At 43.5% G+C, this 16,564-nt stretch overlaps 1 protein-coding gene across 3 annotated transcripts; it reads right to left on the bottom strand.

The window, feature by feature from the left end:
• Nucleotides 1-1,113: 1,113 nt before the first annotated feature.
• Nucleotides 1,114-16,518, bottom strand: Znf597 (zinc finger protein 597). Of its 3 annotated transcripts, XM_036194860.1 has the most exons (4): nt 16,270-16,518; nt 8,528-8,683; nt 4,809-4,951; nt 1,114-2,509 (listed from the first exon to the last, which is right to left on the bottom strand). In XM_036194860.1, exons 2-4 carry the CDS (start codon nt 8,554-8,556, stop codon nt 1,398-1,400), a joined length of 1,284 nt encoding a protein of 427 aa, XP_036050753.1. In that variant the 5' UTR covers nt 8,557-8,683; nt 16,270-16,518; the 3' UTR covers nt 1,114-1,397. The 3 variants fall into 3 exon arrangements, with proteins under 3 accessions (XP_036050753.1, XP_036050755.1, XP_036050754.1); XM_036194862.1 differs by lacking the exons at nt 8,528-8,683; nt 16,270-16,518 and adding an exon at nt 5,866-7,353; XM_036194861.1 differs by lacking the exons at nt 8,528-8,683; nt 16,270-16,518 and adding an exon at nt 5,866-7,353 and having other exon boundaries at nt 4,809-4,935.
• Between the last annotated feature and the right edge of the window lie 46 nt (nt 16,519-16,564).

Genomic DNA, 16,564 nt, shown 5'->3' with positions numbered 1-16,564 from the left:
GAAATCAAGCTTTGGATAAAAATAAGGACATAATGGGCTTCAGGTAGTAAGTCTCGGGACAGCCTCCACGATGACTGTCATTCCCCTCCCTGTCCAGTGTCCTTGTCTCCTAGTATAAACTTGTGGCACAAATACCAGCAGATAGTGCAGTGTCACAAAATGCATGACCTCAGGGATTACAGAACCCTTGAATTTAGATATCAATCTCATCACAGTGTGATGTTTTGTGTGCTTAGTAAATTACTGACTTTACCCTCTGAAAGCTTCAGTTTATTTATAAAACATGGACAGTCCTTTCTCTCAGATTTTTTTTTGAAGGTTAAACGAAATAATATACCCATACTGTTTAGCATGCTCTCTAAAAAAGTAGTTCTAACTATTTATAACCAGCCAGGAGTGTGCTTCAGTGGAGATCTAGAGGCAAATCCCCTGAGGGAGGAACAAGTACTTCCTCCCCCAAAGTCTAACAGCTAGAGAATGTTCTCCTGAGAACAGCTCTCAGGACCTGCCATCAGGTCTGAAAAATGGGAAATCCAAAAATACTGTCATCCAGTTGTTAACTAGCTGGATATAGTGGCACATACCAGTAATCCTAGCTAGCACTTGGGAGATGGAAACAGGAAAATAATGATTTTGAGGACAGCCTGGGCTACACAGCAAGAACCCATACACACACACTTAAAAAAGACAAAGTTGGGAAAGGGGGCGGTGGGGGGGGGGGGGGGGGGGTGGTGGTAAAAAAAAAAAAAAGAGAGAGAGACAAAGTTGGCCCATTTGGTAACTTTATATGGAGTCCTAAACTAGAAATTCACATTTAAAACAAAATATTCCACATAAACATTACGCTGAAATAGTTTTAACAAGAAAAGTATAAAAACAAATATAAAAACATTCACTTTCCTAGATACTACAGATCCAGAACTGGCAAAAAATAAATAAAAATTTCTCTTCCTAAAATTCTTAGAAAACAAATTTTAATAAAAAAAATTATAGCAGTAACTTCATTTTAACAAAAACTGAATTATTTTTGTTTTTGTTTTTTGAAACAGAGTCCCACTATGTAGCTTTGGCTGCCCTTTACCTAACAGAGATCCTTCTGTTTCTGCTGGGATTAAAGGCATGAGCCACTACACCCAGCAGTCAAAAACAGAATTTTATTAGTTCTATGTTTCTCTGGCTCATATAAATGGAATTTGATCAGTAACTGAGTTTAAATCCTGGCTTCACATGCTATCTGTGTAACTATGTCTCCTCAGTTCTAAATCAGATGTAATAAATAATACTGCCTACATTACATGGAATGTGTATAAAGTGCTTGCTTAGCGTAGTGCCCCACACATAAAGTATTTACCATCATAAAGATACTGAAAAGCCCACACAGTAGCAAAAGCTTGTATTTACTTGGTGTTTCTCCTATGGGTTCGTTTATGAGTGATGAGATGCACATTCACTCTAAAGCTCTTCCCACACACCGTACATTTAAAAGGTTCTTCCTTTATGTGGTTCTTCTCATGGGATGCAAGTTCTGAATCTAGAGCAAAAGTTTTTGCACATGTTTTACACTTATGAGGTTTTTCCATGTCATGAATGGTTTGATGAGAAACAAGCTCTGAGAAACAAGGAAAGGTCATGTCACAATCAAGACACTGTAAGGGTTTGAATCTGGAGAACGAAAAAAAGTCTTCATCGTCAATACTACAGTTCTTAGAGTCCTCCTTATGGTCCTTCTCAGGGAGAACAGGATTTGAGGGCTGCTCCAAGCTCTTCACACCCTGCGTGTGTTGGTATGGGGTGTCAGATGAGCCTGTTTTTTCAGGCAAAGCCAGATTTGTTTCCTGACAATAATGTTGATCACAGTCAGCACGTTCATAAGACTTTTTATCAGCATGACTCTTCTGATGTTCTGCCAATCCTGGGAGCCACATAAAGCCTTTCTCACATACATTACAAGTATATGGTTTCTCCTTTATATGGCTATTCATGTGTCGGGACAGGTGTGACTGCTGCCGGAAGCTGGCAGCACACTTGGTACACTTGTAAGGTTTCTCCCCAGTGTGGATTCTCTTATGTGTCCTCAGGTTAGTTCTGTGACTGAAGGTCTTCTCACAGGTACTACATTTATACCTTTTCTCTCGTGAATGAATTTTCTGATGCAGAACAAGGTATGTATTATCACTGAAGCTTTGGTCACAGTTGGGACACTTGTACACATTTTTGGCTTCTTCCCAGGGAACTTCAATAATATCAGAAAGTGTTCTGACTCCTAAACATTGAGACAATTCTACTAATGGGGTTTGGTTTTCAATGGTGACCAAGAGGCTTATAACTTTGGTCTTGCAAGTCAAAGTTCCACCTGACATTTTCCTTTCATGTGTTCCAACATCATCCTCAGATTTTTCAGAGGAATGCACAAGGGGTGCTGCAGTGGAGTATGTTTCTAGGGACGGCTCTTCAAGTTCCATAGACTCTAGGCTTAACTGCTGACTGGTTTCAGTCTTGTCTTCCCCTCCTGGTGATAAAAGGAAAACACAGACACCACCCTTTAAGTGATAGTAGAGAAAGAACAAGTTAAAGTAGTTACACAGCAGACCAGAAACTGAAACTGGGTTAGCGTATTAATCAGACACTAATAAATACACAAAAATCAGGAGCCAGTAGGCTCTCCTGGCTTCCCCAAATCAAAAGTCTATCCATGTGGACAGACTGCAAGGTTCTAGGTCAATCTGCAAAGAGAAGGAGCAGAGGATGACTCTAAGACAGGGTTCGGTGAGATGGGTACTGAGGGCAATCTTGGTAGGCAGTGCCTAGAAACGTACTTTTTCTGTTTAGTCTATTTAGGTTTTAGGAATTTTTCCTTATCTCAAATGGGAGTTGAGTAGTCAAAACTGGAATGGAGATTAGACATGGCAGAAAAGAAAGAAAACTATTTTAATAAGCATCCAAATTATTAAAAAGTTCTGGGGTTGGGGATTTAGCTCAGTGGTAGAGCAAGGCCCTGGGTTCGGTCCTCAGCTCTGGGGGGGGGTGGGGTGGGGTGAGTTCTATATCCTAGAGGGTCTCTAAGATTTTATCCTTCAAGTAAGAATGATCATGATAAAGCTGCTGTGCTGACAGTGACTGTCTTATCTCAAGGAGGGCTAACAAAACCTAAACCTAGACAAAGAATTCCTTTTAAACAGTCTCCCTAATATAGCCGTCACAAAATACCCATAGGTTATAGTTGCAGATTCAACGAATTGCAAGTTGAAGACTTTTTTTTTTTCTTTCTTTTTTAAATCACATCTGTAGGGGCTGGAGAGATGGCTCAGTTGTTAAGAGTACTGGCTGCTCTTCCAGAGGATCTAGGTTCAATTCCCAGCCACATGGCAGCTCACAGCAGTCTATAATTTCAGTTCCATGGGACCCAACACCCTCTTCGGATCTCCCCAGGCACCAGGCATACACATGGTGCACAAACATACAAGAAGGCAAAATATTCATATACACAAAAATAAAACAAGTATTTAAAAGATACAAGACAAATATATAAAATAACCAATGTCTAAAAATCCAGTCAAACTTTGCCAGGCATGTAAGAAGAAACAGAAACACACAACTCATAACAAGGAGAAAAATCAATCAATAGAAATAGATCCAGAAATGGCACAGATGATTATAATTAGCATGTCCACATGCCTTTAATCCTAATACTTAGAGGCAGAGATGGTGGTTCTCTGTGTGTTCACAGCCAGCCTGGACTACATAAGGAGTTATAGGACATCCAGGGCTACATAGAGACCCTGTTTCAAGAAACCAAATAAATAATAAAATCAGCAAAGAAAGTAGCAAAAGAGCTATTACAAATATACTATATATTTATAAATATATTTATTTATACTATAATACATTTATATATATAAACATAAATATATAAATAAACATGTTCAAGAGAAGGTGGAGAAGAACATGAACGTAACAGAAGGGGAAAATATAAGCCCATGAATTATGAAAAATAGTTTAGGTACCCAACCCTAGACAAGATGTAATGTCTATTCAGGCACAGGGATACTGTATATGGTTACCCTTGAGTGGGAAAGTCAGAATACCTCCTTAAGAGAAAATCAGTTCCCAATCTTTAGCAAATGACTATAATCTATACTAATGAAGTTTTTCAAGTAAAACTAATTTGATTCCAACAATTATTTCAGGAGATTACAAGGTATTGGTCCATAGTATGTGAAACCATGGTCACCATTGTAGACTGGGTTTCTTTTAAGAACTTATTTCAAAGCTCCAGAGATGGCTTAGCACATAAAATGTTTGCTGTGTAAACTAAAGACAAGAGTTTGAATCCCCAGCACCCAATAAAAGCCAAGTAGACATTGTAGCCCACCTGTTATCCCAGCACTCAGGATGTGGAGATAGGGGATCCCAAGGCAAGCTGGCTAGCTAGACTTCAGTAAATAGAGTGGAGAGTGATTGAGAACACCTGACTTCAACCTCTAGCCTTCACACTCTCACACACATCTGCAAGTGCACTAGCACTCACATGCTCACAAGAAAAAAAAAATCACTGCAGACTTTGAAACTTGTTCTGTCGTCCAAAGTCTTGCTATAGCCATATAAATCCATATATACATACACACACACACACACACACACATATGAATCTCTCTCTCTCTCTCTCTCTCTCTCACACACACACACACACACACACACACACACACACACACACACACAGGTCCCACTTCACCACCAATGTGGACAAGTCATAAAATTCTCATCCTACTAGAACTGATGAAAAGTTCCATAATGCAGAACTGTCTTACCTATCAGATCCAAATCCTCAAAACACTCCAGTGGGGCTTCTCTGCTGTTGGTCTTCTGAACAGGAGGCAGACTCACACATTCCTCTTGAGAAAAATACACATCCAGATCTTCGAACAGCTGTGGTCCCTGGAACAGGACAGCCCTGTTAGTAAAGAAGCTAGCAGGTCAGTTTGAGTGCTAATGTAGGAAGACTGAAAAGAGCCAAACCCTTCCACATATCAAAAATAAAAGGCAAGCCGGGCAGCGGTGGCACACGCCTTTAATCCCAGCACTCGGGAGGCAGAGGCAGGTGGGTCTCTGTGAGTTCGAGGCCAGCCTGGTCTATAGCGCGAGATCTAGGACAGGCACCAAAACTACACGGAGAAACCCTGTCTCGAAAAAGAAAGAGAAAGAAAGAGAGAGAGAGAGAGGGAGAGAGAGAGGGAAAGAGAAAGAGGGAGAGGGAGGGAGAGAGGGAGGAAGGAAGGAAGGAAAAGAAAAAAGAAAAGGCTTGGTGTATAACATTCTTCAGCGAGGGATTCTACAAGGGGGGGGGAGCATAAACATACATTTTGAAACAGTAGTGTGAGAATCGAGAGTGTACACGATGAGAATGTAGCCTTTCCTGAAAATCTGAGTGAACAATTCTTGGGGAGAGAAATCTTTGGGTCAGGGAGGAGGAGAAAGAGGAAAAAAGAAAAGATAGTTTCCAGGAGTCTCCCACATCCTTTGCTCCGTGACTGCTCGGCTCCCCCATCCCGTCAAGATCTCCCTCTCGATCCTATCACCCCTTAGAGCTTTTGGTGTGCCTGAACACCACCCGGGCTTTAGTGTCATTATCCAGCAGGCGTGGAGCCTAGAAACCTGCCACCTGGAGAAGCATTCCAGCAGGACACCTGGAGAAACCGTGACCCCTGACCAGGGCTCTCCTCCCCGTCGGAGATCTGAATGAGGAAGTTGGTGAGCCTAGAACCAAGACCGCCTGGTGAAAGGGCTGGCTACCTGGGAGGCACACACGAGTCTAACCCCGTCGCGAGGGGGTCAGGGCACCTGTGGGCAAACGGCGACAGCATTCACCTGGTCATCTGACGTGTGGAGCGAGGACGCCATCTGGGGAAGCGAAGGGGTCCTCCCCCAAGTCCCCACGCTGGGACACTGGGAGTGGAGACTAGTCCCTAGGCTCTCCGGTTCGGCCGCCTGCCTTCCCACGCCCCCTCGGGTTCCTCGACACCCTCAAGCTCCTTCGAGAATCTGAGGCGACGGCATCTTCCTCCAAAACAGCCTTGCAAGGGACCCACTCAGCAGCCGGGCACTGACAGGCTCGCCCTACCCGGCCAGCCGCACGAAGCCACGCCCAGCCGAGACGCCACAAAGGAGGCGGAGGCCAGCGCAAAACTCCCACGCTCTCGTGCTCCCCGCGCAGAAGCAGAGAGGAAACCGCCGGAAGCGACGCGCCCCCGGCTCAGCCACCCCTCGCTCTGATTGGTCGGCGTGCTCCCAGGGCGGCGGGCCTTCTTCCATGGGCCAATGAGCAGCTTCCTGAGGACCAGACTCGCACCCGGCCGCTGAGCTCCTGCGAGCAGCCGTTTCCGGTTCCGCTGGCTGGGTCTCCGGGGTGAGTGCCGGCCTGCCGGTGGGCTGTGTCGGAGCAGTAGGATGGCCCGAGCACCGGATGGTTCCCTGACAGAGGCGGGATCACCCTGGCGTCGGTCGCGGAACGCGGGAACACGCAGACGCGGTGGGCCTGAGGTTTTTTGCAGCCGGCGTGAGGTGGAGGGCAGGCCTGGAGTCCCAGGCCTAGCCGGGCCCCGGCCCTGGGTTTCAGGATTGTGGGAGCACCGTGTGTGAGAACGTGTCTTGTGCAGCCTCAGGTTCAGGCCAGGTCAGCGTGGTTGCTCGAGTCCGACTCGAGTATTCTAGGGCACGAGGCATTGTCCCGCACTGTCCGCCACAGGAGTGGTCCAGTGGCATGATTGGGACCCCCGGCTGAAACCGAGCCGATGTCCTTCCCAGGCCCTCGGTCGTTTTGTACTTCCCACTGGGCCCGCTACAGTGGCAAATGCCTGTAACCAACACTGAGTAGCGAATTGTAGATTCAAAATCAGAAATCTTTCCAGAACTGCCACTAACTGGATAATTACGCCTAAATTTTTCCTTTGTGGTATTGAGCATGAACCTATGGCTTCACACATAGTAGACAAACACTACCACTGAGCTGTACCCAGGCCCTCATCCTTTCTTTTTAAACTTTATTTAAAAGAGAGGTTGACCCAGGCTAACCTTGAGCTCACTGTGTACAGGCCCTGCACTTAGGATCCTCTTGCTTCACTACCCAGACTGGACAGTTTTTAACTTTGCTTTCCTCCACTGCAAAGAGCCCATAATGTTTCTCTTTGATCATTTAGAGGATAATTTGAAATATAAAATGTTAAAAGAATCTCCAGTTTATGAAGGAGTTTTGGGGAGGGAGGTAACAAGATTAGTACCTTGAAAATTCTGAATAAATATCAGTTTTTCTCACTTTTTCTCTTTCGAGATAGGGTCTTAACTCTATGGCCTTGGCTGCACTGAAGCTTGCTATGTAGACCAGGCTAGCCTCCAACATAGAGAGATCTGTCTCTGCCTCCCATTTTGCTGGGATTAAAGGAGTGCGCCACCATGCCCAGCACCAACATAATTTCTTTTTTTTTTTTTGAGATAGGGTTTCTCTGTGTAATAGCCCACGCTGGCTTCGGACTCACCTGCTACTGCCTCCCGAGTGCTGGGATTAAAGACATGGTGGCCAACATAATTTCATTTAGCATACTGAAAATGGCAATGGAATACAGATAATTCATGCTAACTCTTCTTGTGTTGTGTATCCATCCCAAGTTTATCAAGAATGAGGATTCATTAGAGTTTGGCCTACCATGCTTCAGTACAGTGCTCTGGCACAGGAGAAGGATCTAACGTGCTTTGGGGAAAGAAAAATCGGAAGTAGAAAACCTTACAAATCACTAACATTTATTACAAGGGACAGCTACTGATAGCTAGGTGTCTGCAAATGGATCACTAAGGAGGCTGTCTAAGGGCTCAGAATAAAAGAGGAAAATGCTTCAATGACAGACAAAAGAATAAGAACAAACCTCCCTGCAGACCATTTCACACATACACTGAAGAAGAGCAGTCCGCAGTCCGTAAAGCAAAGGTATGTCTTGACACAACTCACGAGATCATCTTTTTCTTCTTGTTTTGTGCTTGCCATTTTTTCATGGGTGTCTCATTTGGGCTAAGCATCTCCTAATACAGAGCTATGGCTCTTTACATTGAACCCTATTTTGATTATTACAAAGATATAAGCAAATTCCAATGTCCAGAAACTAAGTAATAACTTAGTATCTAAACTGAGAAAAGGTCAGCCCTAAAATGGGTGAGTTAAAATTGTCCTCAGCCCTGCTAGGCAGTGGTAGCACACCCTTTAATCCCAGCTCTCAGGAGGCAGAGGCAGGTGGATCCCTGTGAGTTCAAGGCCAGCCTGGTCTACCGAGCAAGTTACGGGACAGCCAGGGATACAGAGAGACACCCTGTCTTGAAAAACCACATATACACACAAAGATTTTTTTCCTCAGCCCTTGTTAAGTACCAAGCCAAACAAATAGACCAAGAAGCATGAAACACGAAAACTTGGAACTTGCATAACGTAAGAGATGAGAGAAAAAGTCTAAGGTGAACAAAGATGGGAAGTAAGTAGAGTACTTGCCTGACAAGGTGTGGTCCCGAGCACCACATACACTGGGTGTAGTGACCTGCATGCCCTCTTCTAACCGAAGCATTACAAACTGAGGTGGAGGCAGCAGTTCAAGGTCATCCTCAGTTCCATAGTTTGATGACAGCCTGGGTTGCAGGAGACCTGTCTCTGAAACAAAATAAACATTACTTCTTGATACTTTTCACCATTACCTGACATTTATAGCATTATTTACTATCTATTGCTTGTCTTGCTATTTTCTACTACCATTTTGCCTCATTTGTATTAAATATATGAATAATCTCCTTTCCCCATTATGAATTATATTTCCTTCATAAACTTTTTCCTGGCTACATAATATATACAATTAAAAATTAATCCAAATCCACTTCCATAACACTAGATTGCTCTTGAGATGCCCGATACATTGTAGTAGCAAAAGACTCCCACTCTGCTGAGTTCTTATTATAAATGGATGTTGAATTTTTCTCTATTGATATATGATTGTATTGTTTATTAATGTTAAATAACTGTGACATAAAATGTTAACCCAAGCTTATAATTTCTGAAACAAAACAAAACATTTAAACCTCCTCCCATGTACATATATGTGCATATACACTCACAGACACATACACAAAATCTAAAAAAGTCCATTATTTGCAAGATTTTCCACTTTCACTTTGAATGGTAATATCAATGGTAATAGTAAAATCTATATGAATGGGAGTTTTTTCTCTAGCCAAGTGTCTTCTTTCTGAAGATCTAAAGATCACATCTTATTTAATTAAAAATAACTTAAGACTGGTGTGGTCTGAAATGGTGACATAGGCCTTTAGTCCCAGTGCTCAGGAGGCAGAAAGACAGATCTCTGAATTCAAGGCCAACCAGGTTTTTCATATTGAGTTCCAGGCCAGCCAGTGCTGCATACTGAAACCCACCAAAAAAAGAGACTAGTGTGGTGGTACATACCTATAAACCCCTGCACTCAGAAGTTTGAGACAGCAAGATGAGTTTGAGGCTAACTGGAGATCTATAACAAGAGCCAATCTATCTCACACACATAGAAATACAAATATTTTTTATTATAAAAGTACTCCATATGTTATTTTTAAAATTATTACTCCTGAAAGAGGATTTTAAAGACTTGGTTGGAGGTTAATGAGTATGTCCTTTGTTAAATAAAACAGTTATCTCAGTATTCCAGTTACTCCGACTATAAAGAAATAAATAAGTATTTAGTATTTGCATCATCTCTTGTCCAGTTGTCAGGCCCAGTCTCAATGTTAGTGGAGAACCAGACCCTCCATGGTACTGCCCTAACATTTTGACACTAGAGAGACTCTGTGGTCACCTGGTCAACGTATTTCACCTTTGGCCCGGACTGTAACAAGTGGCATGGCGATCCATCTTATATGTGTGAATGTTTTGCCTGCACTTGTGTCTGTGCACCACATGCATGCTTGATGCTCAAAGAGGTCGGAAGATGGGGTCAGATCCCCCGGAACTGGAGTTACAGGTGGTTGTTAACTACTGGGAGGGTGCTGGGAACTGAGCCTGGGTCCTCCAAAAGAGCAGCACGTTTTCTAAACTGCCAAGCCATCTCTGCAGCCCTGCCTGTCTTATTTCATAACAGAAAACTTGCTTTGGATTTTGGGAGTAAAATATGTGGCTCCTGTTTTTCCAGGATTGGGTTTTTTTTAATGCATGTACAGCGTGTGTGTGTATGCTTGTCAACATGTTCATGTGTGCATGGATGCGTATGCCCATGGAGGTCAGAGAATAATTTTTGAGTGTCACCTTTAAGGCCACTGTCCATCTCATTTACGATGGTCTCTTACTGGCTGGAGCTCGTCAATTAGGCTAGACTGGCTGATCAGGAATGCCCAGAGATCATCTTGTTTTTACCTCCCTAGTACTGGGATTACAAGTAACTAGTGTTTTCCCGTTAGTTGATTGAACTCATGTTGTCATGCTTGCAAATACTTTACTGATGGAGCTGTTTTCCCAGACCTGTCCTGGTTTTGATCCATGAGTAGTAATAAACCCTTTAGAAATACAAGCCTGGATAATCCACTCTATCAAGTGACTGTCTTGCGGAGCCATTCTCTCCTGAGTACGTCCAAGGCAGAAGTAGATGTTGGCCAATAAACTGTCTAATGAGCTTACCATGAAGAGCCTTATTTTTTATTTTTAGTTTGTTCACAAGGTCCTGGAAAAGATGTGTTCAGATGTTTTCCTGAAAAGGCTGCTTTTGAAAACTCATGGTTTTCCTCTAGTATGCCAGGAAAATGGTGATTCAAATGAAGGACTTGTGGCTTTTAATGATGAAGCACTTGGTGTTATTGAAACCAATTTGTTTAGCTTCTGTCCTCAATAGTTGGCATACTGTAAAGGCCCTGGGTGGATGTTTCATTGCAAAATGAGGACAGCACCTTTCAGTGTTGTTGAGAAAATAAAAGAATACATTTGAAGGACTAGCAGAGTATTTAATGGGGCAACTATACACTCATACTCAATTCTAAAAATCCTACAATAAACACTTGTTGAAATCCTTATCACATGAATCTTCTTCAAAGCAGAGTGTTTTCTGAGTCCAAAGTGTCTGATTCCTCTGTTAAGGAGGAAAAGAGCTGAACTTCAAAGCTCGACCCTTGCACTTTGTTTGTTTTAGTGTGTGTGTGTCCACACTTGTGTGTTGGCATAAGTATGCATGAGAGGGGCAGACAACCTTGATGTCACTCCTCAACTGCCACCCACCTTTTTGTTTTGGTTTTCGTTTTGGGAGACAGGATCCTTTACTGGCCTGGACCTTGTGAAGTTACCTAGGCTCACTGGCCATCAAATCCCAGAGATCTACCTTTCTCTGCTTCTCCAGTGCTGGTATTATAGGCATACCACACCTGTTGTGTTTGTTTTCATGCGGGTTCAAAGGATCAAATTCAGGTTCCTGGGCTTCAAAGCCCCACTTTGTTTTTGAAACATGGTCTCATGGTTCTCCAGGCTAGTCTGAACTTGTTATTAAGCTGAGGCTGGTCTCGAATTCCTGGTTTCCCTGTCTCAGAAGTTCTGAGATTACAGGTGTGTGTCATCCCAGTTAAGTACACACTTGGATTTTATTCTGAAGAGACAGTGTCTACCATGAGAAGAAGATTCCTGAGAAGATAGGTAAACACTATTACCTGAGGCTTCTAGTAGAGTCAGACCAAGGAAATATTTTCCCTGGGAATCCTTTAATTCTATCTAAAATGTTTGCCACAGACATGCATTGTTTCTTTTTTTAAAAAATGGTTTAATGTCAGAAAATAACCTTGTATGAAGTCAGACTCAAAACATCTTGAACAAGTTTGTAAAAAGAATGGAGTTTTTTATTTTTTTTTGGAGCTGAGGACCAAACTCAGGGCCTTGTGCTTGCTAGACAAGTGCTCTACCAATGAGCTAAATCCCCAACCCCATGATGGTTCTTTTAAATTCAACAACAACAACAGCAACAAAAAACAAACAAACAAACAAACAAACAAACAACCCAGAGCTGAGCATGTTAGCCACTATCTATATAATACTAGTACTTGGGAGGTAGAGGCAGAAGAATCAGGAATTCAAAGCCAGCTTTGGATAGATGACAAGTTCAAGGCCAGCCTGGATTGCATGAGAACCTATCTCAAGAAGAAATAGAGAAAAATAATCAAACATACTAAGGCCGTACACAAAAGTTAATATGGCCTTTCCACCTCAGTTGTCTAGGAAAGGCATGGGCCATGGGCCTTGCTGCAGCAGGCTGAAGTCATTGGTAAACCTACCTTGCAGGCAATTGGGTTTGTTTCCAAAATTAGAATGTGGCTAATTAAAAACAATTTTAACTAACATTCTAGGAATTTTTCCTAAAGTACTCATGGTCCCCAACTTAGCATGCCTCCACATAATAGTTTTTCAGCTTTCTAATAGTGGATCATTCGCATTTAGTGGAAACCATACTTCACCTTTTGATTGTTTTCTAAGCTAGTAATATGTGGTACAATACTTTCCTGAGGTGTTGGGCAGGAGGTGCCACCACCCCCAGTCAACCCTTTGAGCAGAGCAATCATCCAGTACCCTACAGTGTACTATGTTGTCAGGACTGTGGATATAGGTGGCCAACAAATTACATGAGATGGTTTTTGCCAAACTAGAGGCTTATTTAAAGTAGGAAAGCAATGATGTTTGGCAGGTTAGATGTAGTACATTCATTTTTTATTATTTTTGTTTTTTGAGAGAGGATCTTGTGTAACCCAAACTGACCTCAAATTCACTTATGTAGCTAAGGATTACCTTAAATTCCTGATTCCTTGCTTCCAGTTCCCAAAGTTCTGGAATTATAGGCACACACCGCCACATCCAGCTTTTAATGTATCGTGTGCTTGTGTGTGCGTGCGTGCGTGCACGCGCATGAGAGTGCACTTGAACAAGTGCACAGGTGAGTATACAAGACTAGAGTTAGATATCGGTGACTTTATTGCTCTCTACCATTTTTTGTTTTTCATTTTATTTTATTTTATTTTATTTTATTTTATTTATTTTTTTGAGACAGGGACTCTCACTGAACCTAGAGCTTGTCATTTTGGCTAGACTAGCTAGCCAGCAAGACCCTGGAATCTGTCTGTCTCAGAACCCCCAATGCTGTGGCTATAGGCTCGACACTGCACCAGTTTATGTGGGTGCCAGGAATCTGAAAGGTCTTCATCCTTGCACAGCCAGCATTTTATAACTGAGCCTTCTCCCCAGCCCTTAATGCATTTTTAGCTCATGATATTTTTATCTTATGGTGGGTTTATCAGTGAGTCCTCATTGTATGTGGAGCAGCCTCAGTAATCAAAGTATGTAGATGTGTCTTCTGACTTTCAGTATTCCTCATCAATGCCTAAGCAGTGTTAGGATAACATGATTACTCATTTCTGCTCTGCTCTCCCCCAGTCAATCTACTGACTCCCTTCCACAGACAGATCTGAAGTAAGGCCATGCCTGGTGCCTTCCAGAGGAAGTTTAGTATCATTTAGGGATGGAGTAAGAGAGCAGTACTGGATTCTGTTCGGCCAGAGGCTGGATAGAGTACAAAGACCATGAGGACAACTAGGGTGAATATTAAAATGCCTCAACTTCTAGAGAGATTCTGACTTTGGAGATTCTTGGGACTTCAGAGAAGAAGGAAAGAGCCTAAGCATGTAGTTGAAAGCTTGCTGCTGATCCTGGGCCAAAGAAGCCTGATTCTACCCCTGTCTCCAAGGCTAGGGAAGTGCTGGGGAGCTGAGGCAGAATTAAGGCTTTCTCTTTGAGGGCCGTGCCTGGCAGCTTGCTTTCTCTAGCTTGCCCTACTGCAGTACCTTTAGCAGTCCGTTTTACTGGAAACCAGACATGAGAGGAGCCATGAGTGAGCCAGAGGAAGACAATTAATATGCCTGATTAAGCGCTCAGGAGTCAAAGGGGAGAGAAACAGAACTCAGCACCGGCTCCTGATGAGAAACTGAAGGAGCGAGATGGCAGCTCTGTTCAAGCTGTGACAGACTCAGTTCAACAGACTGAAGGTGGGGTGGTCACCACAGAGCTAGTCACCTGTTGAGTGAAGTGGAGGAGATGGGTTAAAGCACACCGGAAGATAATGACCTAGAAGGCAGAGATGCTTAGTACTGTGCTGATTCGGACTAATCCCAGTGACCAGAAGATGCCCCCTCCCCTTGTCCTGCTTAGGGTTAGCTGAGCTAATCGGTGAGTCTGAGGAGAGCAGAGTGACATTAATTGATTAAACCTTGTAGATGACTTTGGAGGCTCAGGTGAAGGACACCCCCATGGGAGAGAGCTCTTGTCTTGTTTTTTAGGCGTCGGGTGCATTTACTGTCATTGTAGTAGTGCCACAGTGCTGAATGTGTCCAGAGGGTAAATGAGGCTTGCTTAACACAACATCCAGTAATAGGGAGCTCCAGGAAGATAGCAATTACTTCCTCATTTGTGTTCAAAAATAGTGCTTTTAGGGCTGGGGGATGGCCTAGTGAATAAAACACTTGCTATACAAACATGAGAAATGGAATTTAGGTCCCTGGAGCTCACATAAAAGCTGGGCAGGTATTGCAGTCTCCTATAATCCCAGCACACGGGAAGTAGAGAAGGCAAGCTGGCCAGCTAGTGTAGCTGGGATTGGTGAACTCGAGTTTCACGGAAGGACCCTGCTTCAGTAAATCAAGTGGAAAGCCATCAAGGAAGACCTCTAACATCAACTCTGAGCCTCCACAAGCACACGTGCACATGCACACACATTGCCCGTACACATTCAGACAGGATCATGCACATACATGAGACAGGATCTCATCAAACACCTTTGCATTTGCGCAGCCAAGGCTTTGTCGGTTTATTTAGAACCCTGGAAGCTGGAGAATGCCTTTCCTCTTTCATCACCCAGGGTGTGTTTCTCCATCTTGAGTGTCCTTCCATTCACCTGTGAATGCTGTTGGATGCCACTGAGTTAAACAAATTCTGACCCAGTCAGTCTGAGAGCATCCTCATTTTTAACAAGCTCCAAGGTGATGCTGATGCTGAACCCCAGCCCAGATAATATAATGAGGATACAGGTTAGGGGTTTGCCTCTCCTCTGTCACTGAATGAGTTTACCCCTATGTTCTAGCAAGTAGGAAATGGGAGAGAGAGGAAGGAAGTGGAGAGTAGGCAGTTTCTTTTTCATAGCCTCACCTTTTTACTTTGAAACTTCAAATCTGAATATTGAGTGTACATTTAACACAGCTTTATCACTGCTATCTCAGTGTTATTTCAAGAATGTGACACAGGTGCATACATCACATTCCCTCTGCCTCAGCCTTTCCTGTGCTGGGATTACAGGCGTGTCCCAAGATATATCAAGATCAATCTTAAATATTTTTCTGCAGCAAGTTTAATTAGAAATAATTTCAGTGATGATACGTGAAGTATAATTGTATTGAAGGCTCAAAAAAATTGAAGTGGGTCCAAACATACTTATCACAGCTGCTTTTTTATGTTTGTGATACTTCAGTCTACAAAGTTGTACATTTTAAGTCTTCATTTTGTCTGAGTGACTTTCCAGTCCTCCTTAAAAACTCTACAACTTACACTGTCATAAAAAGAAAATATAAATACTGGTTGCTTTACATAAATTCTGCCAGTCACATGCATCATACTACACAGGCAAGATAGTTAACTATTCGTGGTTGATTTATATCGTCGTTCCACTACTCTTGGTCTACAGTGTGTGTGCTGTGGAGGATGGAACCCAGCCCTATGCATCAGGTAGGGAGCCTTCCACCATTTAGCTACAAATGCAAACCCCAAATCCTAAAATCCTGAGGAATACCTTACTTTTGAAAATGTTAAAAGAATACGGCTTTGATGTTTCAAAAATAGTGCTGTTTTACAGAGTTTGAGACTCGAAAATATTTTGATGTGTTATCTTGGATGTTAATTACATCTTTTCAGGGTTATTTTAGACCTCGATTGTACAGATTCTGTCCTTTTGTTTTGGTTATGTAGATCATTGTTGTTATCCGAAAGCAAAGGATAAACTGTCAACACGAGTTCCCTGGTAACAAGAAATGAATTATCTTGGGATTATTTCTGGCTATAGAATCCCCACCCCTGTCCTGAAGGCCCATTGCAGTGACAGCCCAGAACCACCCTTCTGAGGTTGTCAGTGGGAGCGCGGGGCGGTGCCACTGAGTCAGGGCTTCCTGCAAACACCAGCGCTGGCATCTACTAACCTCTTGGAGGGAAGAACAGGCCAGCGGCGGGGCCGTGCGGTTCAGCGTCTGGTAGGCCTCCTGGCTCCTCTGACCGGCTTGATCGCGTAAGGGCGCAGAAACCCCAGCCCGCCGCCGGTGTCCACGCACGCAAGCAAGGGCGGCTCAGCAGCTAGCAGCTGTCTTGTGCTTCCGCAGCCGGTGAGAGCAGCTTTGGGAGCGAGCAAGCCGGGAGCCTGGAACGGCTCGTGGGGGCCCGCTCCCAAGATGGTGGCGTCGGCGTCAGTGAGGGCGGAGCCACGTGGTGCAGCGGCCA

Source organism: Onychomys torridus, chromosome 8 (assembly GCF_903995425.1).
Source record: "Onychomys torridus chromosome 8, mOncTor1.1, whole genome shotgun sequence".
NCBI lineage: Eukaryota > Metazoa > Chordata > Mammalia > Rodentia > Cricetidae > Onychomys > Onychomys torridus.
Note: the sequence above shows the minus strand (reverse complement) of the source record. Positions and strands in the feature narration are given on the sequence as shown.